At 36.9% G+C, this 13702-nt stretch overlaps 1 protein-coding gene across 7 annotated transcripts in view; it reads left to right on the top strand.

Moving 5' to 3' along the window:
* Positions 1 to 13702, top strand: part of cacna1ia (calcium voltage-gated channel subunit alpha1 Ia) — a 160405-nt gene that overhangs the window by 139247 nt on the left and 7456 nt on the right. For 3 of the 7 annotated variants that reach the window (XM_028042220.1, XM_028042216.1, XM_028042218.1), the window contains 3 exons: positions 1371 to 1820; positions 8329 to 8475; positions 13512 to 13649. In XM_028042220.1, coding sequence (XP_027898021.1) covers positions 1371 to 1820; positions 8329 to 8475; positions 13512 to 13649 — 735 coding nt within the window. The remainder of the gene's footprint in view (positions 1 to 1370; positions 1821 to 8328; positions 8476 to 13511; positions 13650 to 13702) is intronic. The other 4 variants (XM_028042219.1, XM_028042217.1, XM_028042223.1 and 1 more) reach the window with 4 other exon arrangements.

The following is a 13702-nucleotide window of genomic DNA, read 5'->3' as shown; positions in this document are numbered from 1 at the left end:
TTGTTATGTGTGGTCACAGCCTGGCTGAGATATGCATTCTTCCTGCAGAAAACTCTTGTCACTTCAGCTTTGCTGTGATGAAAGTCCACAGCACTCATGTTAACTAGAGTGAAAGACAATCCACAGTCTGGATAATAAAATAATTTTAAAAAAATGAATAAGTTAATTGGTGCTTTAATATTGTAATGTTAATTTCTATTGACATTGCTGTAAAAAGCTGCGAAAAGCATTGAAATGAATTATTTCACTGCTGTAGTGTGATTTCACAGAAAAACTCCAACCTTTAATCTGAGTGCGTTTATTTGAGGAACATTATTCACAGAAGCAGAAAAAAAGGCTTGTGGTATCTTTTGAGGAGCTGCACAGATTCAAAGCTCAGGTGGAAGCATCTTTTGATAGAATATATTAAACTACTGAAAAAGTGGCGAGAAAAAGGAATCGTTTACAGTGTGCCCATTTACTGTGTTCGTCTCCATGTGAATGCGGCCAAAAGTACATACAGCCTGAAGGGCAACATAATGGTTTACATCAAAAGCATATTCCTCCTTTAACATAGCTCAACTGATGCCCTAACCCAAAATGGAGAATCTGTGATAACTTGATAGCTAATGTCTTCTGATGCCCTCCAATCAATCTGAAGAAAATAAATAAATTAATTAAAACCTCTATTAGCTTCCTTCCACTTCACTATTACATGCTACTTCGTGTTGGTTTGTCATACAAATACTGACTTTTGTTGCTGTAACGTGACAAAATGGGAAAAGATAAGGTGCATAATACTTTTGCGAGAAGCAGCCAGCAATTTTGTGGCGACCCTTAATAGCCGCATTTAGCTGTCCACAAAGCCTAATATAATGTGTAAGCTCTAATAGAATATAATCATAGCTATCTAGATCAATAATTTGTCATAAATCATTTTAGTTCTTCAATAATACTTTCAGAGCTTTGTGGAACATGTGTTCCAATATGCTTTTGATGAATTAGGACTTCTTTAAAAATATTTTATAGATTTAATCAATTATTCATTATATTTGTGACATTATAAAAGAATGTAATTTGGCTTTGTCTAAATTAAAAAGTCTCCCCAGAGAGACAGATAAAGAAACTTATTTTTGCTCAGTTTGAGAGCTTATATTGTTGTTTGCTCTTTAGTTTAGCATACTTAGCACTGTGTGCTAAACTAAAAAGCAAAACTACAGAGCAAAGTTTAATTACATTACAAATTAAACTTCTTACCAATGTCATTCAATGTCATAAATTTTTTATTTTTGTATTTTTTCAGGATTCTAAAGGAAGAAATCTTATTATTTGATTTTAACAATCCCTGACTTTGTTTTTTTTTTTTCTTTCCTCATCTCATGCCTCACCAGGACACATTGCGGGAGTGCCCACCAAACCATGACTCCGGTGTGGACTATGGCTGCAATCCGAGCCTTCAGTTTATCTCGCCCATGTATTTTGTCTCCTTTGTGCTCACCGCCCAGTTTGTGCTCATCAATGTGGTGGTGGCCGTGCTGATGAAGCACCTGGACGACTCCAACAAGGAGGCCCAAGAGGAGGCGGAGATGGATGCAGAAATTGAGCTGGAGCTGGCCCAGGGCACCCTCTGTTGCATGGGCGCCCCCAGTTGTGGGGGTTTGGGGGTTGACAAAGGACTTTTGACTGTTGGATCGGGGCTTGGAGCTGCGCCAGGGAGAAGGGAGAGGGGCGGAGGTGCCAGAGGCGAGACGGGGGAAGGAGGAAGGAGGTTGCGACATCCCGTAACAAACCAGGGACCTTACAATTCCTGTGATTCTCCTCAGTCATATTCGCCAGCACAAGTGAGTATTTCTGTATGCGTGTGCATGGGTACTTTTTAACTGAGTGAAAATGTAAATGACTCACTTTGTATGCTTGCGGTTGGTGGACGAGGATGTCTGCAGTATTGCTTCAAAACTTAAACAGTAAGATCAGACTGATCCAGGTTGGAAAAAAATGTACACAAATTTAATCAAAAATCTTCCCAGAGCTACTTAGAATTGCTCTTCTGTTAAAGTTGAATTATGAACCTCTTTTAAAATACAAAACTACTGCCAGTCAAAAGAAGGAAACAGATTATAATCTAAAACATGTCTATTTCAGCTTCAGAGTAGTGATTCTTTGTGAATCAGCTGATCCACTCTGTAATGTTGCACTCAAGATGTGTCAACAGAAACCATTATATCAGTATTAGTATTTTTTCTGAAGCATTTATTTTGCCCTATCTATCTATACATTGTACATAGTACAATCTGCTTCGTTTAGGAAAGAAAACCTACGACGGAAGAGCAGAAGGATACGGAATAGTCAATAGAAGAAAAGTCAATAAAAGGCTTAGTAAGCCTAAATTCTTATTCTTCAAAGATTTTTTGTTTCACAAACATTGCTAAAGAAAAATGGTAATTATTTAACATGTACAGTGCCTTGCAAAAGTAACCATAACCCTTGAATTTCTTCACATTTGTAACTAAAATTGAGATTTACCAATCCCCTGACATTTGGCAATTAATTCAGATAGATTTTGTTTAGGACTGCCAGAGTAAAGAGGGCTCAATGCAAATCAAGCTCTAGTTTTCTATTATAGATTATTGTTTGGGATGCCAATGAGCATGAATTGTTTGATTTAAAAAAATAACATTAAAGTTTGTTGTTTTTCTCCAGGAAAGGCATTTTTTGCAAACATTTTCAGTAGGAAATTTTGCTGCTGCAGCAAGACATGCCTTTATTTTAGAGGTTTTTACACACATGCACAGGTATTCCAATAAACGTTGTGGGCTTCGTTCCCTGCGTCATGCCACAGCACAAAATACGCAATATGAAATGATACAGACTGATTATTTTTTTTAAATATGCAAAGTAAAAGATTATGCATACGTTATGATAAAAAATTACATGCAATTTCCTGCAATCCTTTTGTTACTGTATCGCCTCAAGCTTAGTGTGTTGGGATTTACATTTCCAGATGCATATGTCAAAGTAATTCTCAAAAGAGAAACAAGTGAAGAGATTAAATAAGAAAACATTGCCTTATGTTGGCATTGTTCCACAGGAGCAGCTGAATTAACATATTTGTGAAAATATGAAGCAGCAAAAAGACATCCCTTAGTAAAACAGCGACACTGGTAACATGAAAGACAGAACTATGTCATATATAGCTTAAGTTACATTTTTTGGGTTAGTAGTTAGATCAACCTTTGTTACAGGCTGGATTATTTTTTTTTTTCCTCTGTTTTTTTCCAGTTACATTTTTTTGCCATCTTGGGTTCTTGCAGGCTCATGTTTGCAGGTTAATTATAATTTCACTTCCTAGAACAGCGTGTAAGAAAGAGACAGTCCGCAGAGACTCACGCTTCTATTATGAAATTTCTAATGATCACCTGAGATACCCACACAGATACAAACATAAAGATGACTCACCCTCTGCCGAAAGGAGTTTCACCTTTGTAGAGCTAATCTTGGCTGCATAGAGCCATTTTTAGTTCGGTGCTGGCTGACAAAGGAAGTTAATGCAGTGGCAGGATCCACCCCCGCTTTTTCTATATCCATCCTCCCTGCTCTGTTTTCTCTTTCTCCGGAGTGATGCAGTAAGGGATCAAGCAGACCAGCGTATTTTATACACAGCCCAATTCCTTGGGTTTTTGCCTTGTGCTAGCATGAATGTTACTTTAGGTGCTCAAGTGCAGTAAAAATACACATTTGCTTAGCAGTTTAGTTTAAGAGTTGAAAACAAACTTGAACTTTGTCTATCCAAAGAAGTTGATCAAAAGTTGTTCAAAAATTGTGTGTATGATAGAAGTAAACACCCAAAAGAATGAACTCAGACCAGATCTATGTAAATAATACAAAAATTGTCAAAATTAGAAACACAGATGAAGGTCCAAAAAACTTACAAATCATGACACATAAACTGATTTCCTCCAAAAACGATCTGGAATATACCTCAACCACTCTGTCCATCTCAAATATTGCCAATCGGACAAGAACAAAACTTATAAATAAAGTTAACTTACTGTAGAATATCTGTTTAATACAAAAAAAAAATCAAAAAATAATATCTTGAATACAGTTCTGCTCTGTTGAGAGTCACAGTGTTCCCAAAAGTAATATTTAGCCAGTGTTGTTCATCAGCATTTCATGAATGACTGCTCTCTATGCAGAGTTGTCTTTGGGATCTGTGACTTCCTGCTGTTTGTTTATGCACTGAAAATCATATTACTCAAATTAATGATTTGCAAGTTGGAGGAATCCTTTCCATTTCCATTTTTTCTTTGGGGAAAATAGTTTTTAATAAATCTAATATTTTTTCTCATACATTTGTTGACAGATTGTTGATCTTCTGACCACTTTTTCTATTCAAAGGCTCTACATGTTAAAGGAAAATAATTCCTTATGAAATTATTTTAATCACACTGCAGGCCTGAAATGCAGAGAAAGATGTGTTGTAAAAGTTGAACAACAAAAGTTCCTCAAGACAAAATCGGACATTTCTTATATGTTATAGGTTAGTGTCCACAATAAAACATATATGTAAAAATTATGAGGTTCAATGACATGGAGTCTCATTTCTTCAAATTAGGAAGTGTATTTAGATATAAAAAATATGGTTTTGAATATATCAAGTAAGTTAAAATGTGTAAACCAAAAATCTGCTATTTTTACAAAATAAAAAATATTAAAGGGACTCTTGTACCAAACATGCAGAAGCTTTTACAAATCAAATATGTCAGAAACCACTGGCTGAATCACAAGCTCAAATTTCTATCACATCCTCATGACATCAAAAATTTTAACAGATCTAATTTCATATACATATGTAACCTTTTTATCAACATTTAAATTTGGTTTTCTTGGATACACAGAGGAGTGAATTCACAAAGCAATGTAGTTTGCTGTTTTTGCACATTCACCATGCCTGCCTTACTTCTGCACTCTGAGGCAGATTGGTCATTGCACACAGACTCTAACAAGTCTTAGCAAGTAAAATGATGGGGGAACTGTGTACTGGTTTATTTTTATAGGGTCACAATTGTTCTTGCTTTCTGGACAAATTTGGCAGATGAAGTGTTCAACCAGAGAGCACATTTACTCGGCAAACTCTGGTTCCTGAGCAAACTGGGGAATTTATCAAAACTAATGACATATCTGCAATTCTTGAGGGAAGAATCAAATTTAAAGTCATATTTCTACATCAACATGCAGCGTGGATTTTCAAACAAAGCCCTTTGGTTTATGAAAGATAAATAAGACAAATAGGAAAAAGTGCAAACATTTTGACCATGAATATTATTATTATTATATTATTATTATTATTATTATTATTATTATTATTATTTATTCATTAAAAAGTGATCTTTGGTTTCTTTTCCACTGTGTTGGTTGATGTGAGCTCACTCACTACCTTCTTTTTTTCACTGCCTAACAGTTGAGAGGATCAACTCTACCTTCTGTGAAATGAAATGACCGTTGTACACAATGAGCATCCTTTGATAACTTTGTTTGCTCCAAAGTTGTTTCATAAATAGACTAGACTCATTCTACAAGTTGTTTTGGTGAGGATGCAGCAAAGCCAGATTGACACTGCAGTTGTGCATTGCTGCTACTGCTTCTATGCAGTTTTACGTAATCAGCTCTATTGTCCATAAACAGTTATTGTTTTACCTCCAAAAAATGCCGTAATTAGTTCCCTTGGAATATGTGCATGTTCTTCCAGCCGTAAACATTTAATCTTCTGTGATTTTTCGAAATTACTTAAATACATTATCAGCTTGACTAATTAGGGTCTTGAACCCCAAATCTGTTGGGGTATCAAGATTTGAGACATTACATCTTTGCATGATTTTGCTTTCTCTTCTGTCATTTTAAAATAGGAAAGATTTAAATAATAATCTTTCTTTAAATGTTTCCTCCTTAACTTTAGACCGACTGAAAATGCCTTTATTTAACTTGAGTGGTGGTCAAAGTTTTACATGTCAGGCAAGGAGCCCTTATGAATGGAAGATACTAATTTCATCTACAGCCGATGGGCTCTTTTAAGACTTTTCATTGTGTCTAGCTTTATGCAGAAACATTGCTAAAGAACTGCACAAGCTACAAAGGTTACACCGCAGGAAGTTGAGACACACACACACAGTTACAGTGTAGCAGTGTGTTACAGTCCAGGAACAAGAGAGGAGAGATAATGGCTGAGCCAGTGACAGTCAGATAGAGGCAGTAATTAATTTCAGCTCTCTCCTCTCTTACTCTCAACTTCCAGTCCCTCCAGACAAGCCCATTGTTGTCCACTAATACAGTTATTAATGGGGGCCAGCACACAGACAACGGCAGTCAATCAAACATTATTTTTTCATATTAAGCTCCACCTACACATACAACAAAATATCCGAAGCCTCCCTGTGAATTACAGAGTTTGTGTTTTTTGGGGTTTTTTCACACTTGCATGTATAAAGCTAGTTTCAGCAGAGTCACTTTGTGGCTCTTCAGTTTATTTCATAAATCAACAACACTCCAGTAATATGCAGCTCACAGTACAGTAGGTCGGCTCTTGAAAGCTTAACCCCCTCATTTGATTTTTTTTTTTTTTTTGAAAACATAAGTCATGGCTAAATGTAATAAAGCTATGTGAGTCATATGAGATGGTGTGTGTTTGCATAACAGATCTAAGTATAGTCCCAAAACCACCATTGCAGAATTTTATAATGAAAATGGGCTTATTCGGGAATTGAAGAGGAGTGACCTTATTTCCACAGTGTCTTTTGGGAAATATCTTCTGATGTAATACAGTTTTTTGGCTACAGGCACAATGCATTCAACTGAAGTGAATTCATGTTTTGAATATTCGTTCTCGAAGTAGTTTCCTTTCGCCGCTATGGTAGATGCGTCTCCAGAAATAAATCTAGCAGACGAGATTCAAGCAGGCAGGGATCATTGATGACAATGAAAAAAAGCCCTGAGTGATTCAAGCTCAATTACTTTAAAGCTTATAATATACCCAGAGCAAAAAGCAAATACCTAAATCTAAAACTGTTTCAACAAGGTATTGAACAGCCAAATTGAGGTGATATATCAAACGTAATTGCTTCACACTGAGCGCCCAAGGATTTGATAGTAAAATTAGATGTGGCTCGACTAATGAGCATTTGGAGCTTTATTACTCGAGATCTTGTCTTTCTTTTTTCTTTTTTTGAAACAGTAAAGATTTATAAAGGGGAGAGAATGATTGCTACATAATCACTGACATTGCTTTCGAGCAACAAAACAAATTGCCTCATAATTTTTATCTATGAATCGTTTGTGTATCCTTAGAAACTACAACGTTTACAGCTGTAGAGGTGAACAAGAACAGTGCTTTGCAAAAATATTCAAACCTCCATGTTTTTTAATTTCATCACAATAAAATGTCAAACTTAAATGGATGTTTAGATTTTATGTGACAGACCAACCCAAAATAAAACATCACTGTGATGTGGCAGAAAGAGTGTATTTAGTTTTCAAAATTATTTAAGCTTAGAAATGTTTCTTATTTGCAGAGTGCCTTGTATTCTTAAAACTCCACAGAAAAATTGCTGTAATCAATTCTCTTTAGTTTTTGCTTGATAATTAAATCAAGCCCAGTTGTGCATAACTGAACAACAATACAACTGTGTGGCAAAGTCCTCAGAAATTGAAAACTAGCATAGCACATAACACACCATCACCATAGTGAAATATGGAGGTGGCAGCATCATGCTGTGGGCATGCTTTTCTTCATCAGGGTTAAACCTGGTAAAGGCTGCCAAAAACTTGAAACTGTCCATCAGTCACCTAAATTGTGTAATGAAATATTTTGCACCAAACCAAATAAATGTGATAGAAACCCAGACCTAACTCCAACTGAAAACCTTTCAGATTGTTACTTATGTAGACAAAATAAAAGTAGTGTAACTTTTTCCTCAGCTTTACAGTAAGGAACTGTTTTGCGTTGGTCAATGACACAATATCCCCAAAAACTAAAATGTAAAAATGTGATAATTCATATCAGGGGTGTGAATAATTTTGCAAGGCACTGCATATGAATGACCAATTGCAGTTTGTGAACGTAGATTTAAAAAAAAAAAAAAAAAGGCGAAAGCCTGCCTTGCGTGTGCACACGGGCTCTTTAATAATCCTTCCAATGGTGTATGCATTTCCCTGCGTGTTTTTTTGTCCTCGCATGTCCGCATGTGCACATGTTTGTGCCTGCGTGCATCCTGGTCTGCTGGCCTCCGTCCCGTGTGCGTTTCTGTCCGTGTGCGTGCGCGTGTTTGTTGGGGTGTGTGCGTGTATGTGTTCCAGGAGAGCCAGTGGTTGGACAGCGTATCTCTCCTAATCAAGGATACAATAGATGGGGAGATGCTGATGATCGACAACCTCTCCGGCTCCGTCTTCCACCATTACTCCTCTCCGCCTGTCTGCAAAGACTGCAAGGGCCACCCGCAAGAGGTACCACCCTGAACACACATAAGACACTATTCGGCACACACACACAACCCTGGGCTGGGCTGTGTATGAGAATATGGAAGGTTTAAAATTTTAAAAAGCTGAACAGAAGCAAAAAAAAAAAAAAAGAAAATCTAAAACTTTTCTGAGCAATTAAATATTTATTAATATTTTTTTATTAATTATAGTAATTTTCATCTCTTCACACCTCATATACAGACATCTTGGTAAAAGAAGAAAAAAAACAAAGCAACAAGATTAGCAAGATTAGCCTCCTCTTAGTGAAATTACTTGCAATAAAAATGAGTTTTGGCAAGAAATCCATAGGCTTAATGAGCGAGCGTAATACTTCCCCAACTACATCTGCGCTTCTCAAACTGTGCTACTTTTTCACTGAATGTAAATCAGACCTGCTGTTGAGATGTATGCTAAAATAAACAATGTTACTGGTTCAAGCACAATGGAATCCTAAGTTTACCTGTAAACTAATGAAAAATTCATGTTTAATGGAAAAAATTCAGGAACCCCTGCAAGCCTGACTGGATAACAGGTTTGCAGGGCAACAAACAGGTTTGACTGGACAACAATAAAGCGGGTTTACAATCAGTAACTTTAGAAACATATTTTGGCTCTTTGTAAAAACAAAAAAAAGAGAGAAAAAAACAACAGCCTAAATTCCTATAAAACTCCAAAGTGTCTTAAAAGTAACCAAAGGGATTGTTTGCCACTTTAATTGTGTTTCCATGCAATATCATCAGACATTTTTCTCAACATGTAATAAATGAATAACTGTACATAAAAAACTCAAATATTTAGGCCTCAAACTAAGCACTAAATGTTCTAATTTTCATTTAAAATTAAAACATGTTAAGATTATATTTTTCTTTGCTCTTAAACCTAAAAGAGAAATAAAAATAAAATTACTTTTTCTTATTGAACTTAAAATTATTTTAAAATTTTAATATTGCGTATTTTTATTCTCTCGTTATCTCTTTTTTCCCAAAGACATATCTACAATGAGGTAACCAAAAAGTTTGAGAACTACTAGTCCAGAGACCAGTCTTGTTTCTTCAGTGCTGCTGTACTTTTCAGGACTAACAACTACATTCAATGTTTCAGTGAACACATTCAGCAATTGCATCCTTCAATACGCAATTGCTTTGGTGCCTCCTTGAGAAAAAAAAATTGCCGTACTTTTGCTTTATCACATTGTGTGTTGTTGGGGAAAGCAGTATTTGAAGTTAATAAATGTAATTTCATTCTTTTGTCAACAAATAAAAGAATGAAAAATTATTGCAATTTCACTGATGTAAAATACAGAAAACCTAATATAAATCTGCTGGGTATGAAAGATTTCTGCACATATTTTTTTAAGTGTAGCTAGGACAAAAATGTAAAGCAGCTGCTATTAGATGCAATGATTAATTTTAACGTGTTTGCATTACATTTTAGCCCTAATGAAGAGTCAAAACAGAAATTATATACCTGAATATCAGCCTTCATAAATACTTATCTGTACAAACATGGACGATTTTGCCAGCTGATGGATTTCAGACTGTAATGGACTAGTGTGTAGGTAGACCATCCAATTAATTCTGGATTTAGTCTTGATTATTCCTAGAAAGCCCATATAATAAACATCTATATATATGCGGTACATTCCAAATCAAGGTCATACTCAGGAAGATGCATTTGCATGCTATATGAAAATACACTGATAAAACCATGTTGCATGGCTGTTTAATGGATTGCTGAGGCCACTCTGCATGAGCTCACAAATGCACCCATCCTTCATGACTGTATGCTTGCATGAGAGCACACACACGGCCACCCACAGTCTCCTTGAGTTTATATTCCAAGGTGTCTTGTTAACAGGAAAGTCTTGCATTCAACAAGCACTTAGAAACATACTGTCCTGCGCGAGTGTTGTCCATCACAGTGACAAAGTACAGTGGGTCAGCTCAGAGGAGGAAGTAACTGGGATCTACACCTCCTCACCTGTCAGCTTCGCTTTCTGCCTGTCTGCAGCTGCTGTCAGACCATCAATCTTCTCTTTCTCTCGTTTACATGTTTCCTCTCCTCTCTATGCACTTCCACTCCTTTTGCTATCCGCGCTTGGTCTCTGATTTGCTATGTCCAGAGCAGTTCCACTTCAGTTTATTTTGAGGACTAGTGCCTTGCAAAGTATTCATACCCATCCATCCATCCATCCATTTTCTGTTCACCCTTGTCCCTAATGGGGTCGGGAGGGTTGCTGGTGCCCATCTCCAGCTACGTTCCGGGCGAGAGGCGGGGTACACGCTGGACAGGCCGCCAGTCTGTCGCAGGGCAGTATTCATACCCCTTTTGTGTTTTTGTAGTTTGTCACATTTCAATGGCAAACGTCAGTGTATTTTATTAGGATTTTATGTGATGTAAAAAAAATAATAAAAATCTGAAAGGTTGGACACTTTGTACTATGACTCCCCTAAATTAAACAATGTTCAAAAACTCTTAAAAAGTCACATACCTAGTAAATAGAGTTCACTTATGTGTTATTCAATCTCACTAAGAGCGCAGTTGTTCTCTGAAGGCCTTAGAAATGTGTTCACTAGTAAACAAAAACATCAGGAAGACCAAGGAACACAACAGACAAGTGAAGGATTAAATTATGAAGGGGTATGAATCAATAATAATAATAAAATAATAATAATTAAAAAAAAGTTACGTGTTTCTTTCTCTCGCTTTGGTCAGTGACCATATATATATATATATATATATATATATATATATATATATATATATATATATTCCAAGCTTTAAACATATCAAGGTTGTAAGAACATTTAATTACAGTTTTAGAAATGTTTTACAAGTAAAAATCACTCACTCATTAATCATCTAGTCAGAAAAGCTGCCAACATGTTCATGGTAATTATAGAGGTCCATAGCTCAGGTGAGAGAATCTGTCATGGTCAGAGTTGATGGAAAGAGGACAGGAGAAAAATATAAGAGAAATATTGTGAGTGGCTACAAAAGGCTTAAGACTGGGGTGGAGATTTGCCATCCAGCAAATAACCATCCTAAACATCCAGCTGTATCTGCAACAGAAAAGCTGAGATAAAAACGGACAGAATTGTTTGAATGGTCCAGTCGAAGCCAGAGTTTGATCCAATGAAGAATATTTGGCAAGCCTTGAGACTGATGGTCACAGGGGATCTCCATCTGAAGAGAGTTTGAGATATTTTTTCAAAAAAGCTGAGCAAACTATTTAGTTAACTAATGTGGAAAGCTGGTAGAGAAACACGCATTAACCCGGGGGAGTTATATGCAAATGCAGACAGTTAACCATGACTTTGTTTTGGTGTATCACATTAAATCCACAAGAAATACATTGAACTTACATGTTGTAGGTCAACAAAAGGTAGCAAATGTAAAAAGATATTATTTTTATATGGCATAGTATTGGGTTTGGAAGTGGAGGAGGGAGCTGTTGTACAGCTAATTTTCATACAGATTACTGTTAGATCCTGAAGTCTTCACAGCATTGGAGAGTCTAAAAGGCCCTACTGGAAATCTGGGCTTAATGTGTGTAAGAGGAGAATAATTCATCATGTTACTCTGTAAAGAGCCCTTGAGGCAACCTGAAAGTGACAGTTCAACCTTTACCATTAATTTAGCTGCATGTGTTGACCTTATGCTTCCTTTAGACCAGCATCCTTCTATATTGCTTCATTTGTAATCACAGCAGTGCATTTACCATAAAGCCTGTTGTTAACCTTTGTGTGTTGAGTTAGGAAATTATCTTGCGATTGCTATTCCTGCGGGGTTGGAGCTTATATGATACAGTAAACAGTGTGCGCTGGCCAGTGTGACTCAAGTCACGAGAAATTGCATTTCTTCTCCGTCCCCTTTTATGTTGAATGTTCTCCCTTTTCTTATACTGAAGTGAATACTTTTAGTTTCCCGTTGCCCATTGTGTTACCAAACATACTTCTGGAGTAGCAAAGTTTCCTCTGCCTTTTGTACTTCTGCGTTCTCCCCGAAGGCACGGCGAAGAACACAAGAAGAAAGACGTTGTAGTTTCTGTTACGCGTCAATAAAAACACCTTCTGGAAGCTTGCAGGGGTCTTTGTCGAGGCTATTTATTGCCCACCTATGAGACACAAGTCAGATACGGTGCTGCCACAAAGTACCACAAGTGAGGGCTACTACATGAATCAAAACAGCACAACTTTGAAGTGTTTCTCTGAGCTAATGAGTCGCTTTGCTGTGCTTGTGCCTTGTGTCTTTGCTTTGCTTCATTACGTCTCTCTCTCTCTCTCTCTCTCGTTCTCTTTGGGATCTGTGGCAGTGGTGATTAACTGGCTCATATCAGCAGTGAATCTCTCTTTATGAGCCGCTTTGTGCACGTGTTAATACATGGCTAACCAGCCTCGCTCCATTGAATTTCACTTGGCCTGCTTTAAGTACTGCGGTTAATCCATCCCGCTCACGCCGACTATTTATTGCTCTACCACCTCTAGGAAATACTGCCGGAATGCCTAGACAGCATTTCCGATTTCAGGTTGTTTGAAATATTGCTGAGAAAGAGCACATGAGCTGATCTGCATGTTCTTTAAAGAAAACTGGTTTCAATTAGTTTTTGAAAAAACTCTAATATCACTTTAGAAAATGGGACACATTGGTTTACCTGATGATTACAAACTACTTGCTTGAAATGTCTCATCATGCTCTCTTTACAGACACATCCCACAGCATTATTGCCTCTGAATTGTCAACAACTGGTGCATCTTGGAGGAGGTTTTGTCTCTTTTGTCTGTGATGCTTTTGCTGGTTTATTGAAGCTAATGAATAATTTTTAAAAATCCTGCAAGATCTCTGTATGTTTTCAAACTTTTTCATGCAGATATTCTTGTAAATATTTAAGGTCTTCCATGCTAGAGATGGTCACAGTGAGCACTGCTGAGGTTGTGTTCTTCCAGGATGTTGGAAGTGGTCACAGTTTTGTGTTTCTTTGACTTTTAAAGGCATCAGTAAGTGAAACAAACTCTTTGCAGCAGATCAGAATGGCAGAGATTGAGCAGGCATCACTGAAGTCGGAGCAACTCTCAGATAAGTCCTCGTCTCCTGCTCTCCCTGATGACCTGAGCCTGGACGAACATACCAGCTACATACTGCTGATGCAAGACGGGAAGGTGAGTTTCAACTGAGGTTGAAAGAGAAAATTAAATCCAATACACCCCACATT

Source organism: Xiphophorus couchianus, chromosome 16 (genome assembly GCF_001444195.1).
Source record: "Xiphophorus couchianus chromosome 16, X_couchianus-1.0, whole genome shotgun sequence".
In the NCBI taxonomy this organism is placed as follows: Eukaryota; Metazoa; Chordata; class Actinopteri; order Cyprinodontiformes; family Poeciliidae; genus Xiphophorus; species Xiphophorus couchianus.
Note: the sequence above shows the minus strand (reverse complement) of the source record. Positions and strands in the feature narration are given on the sequence as shown.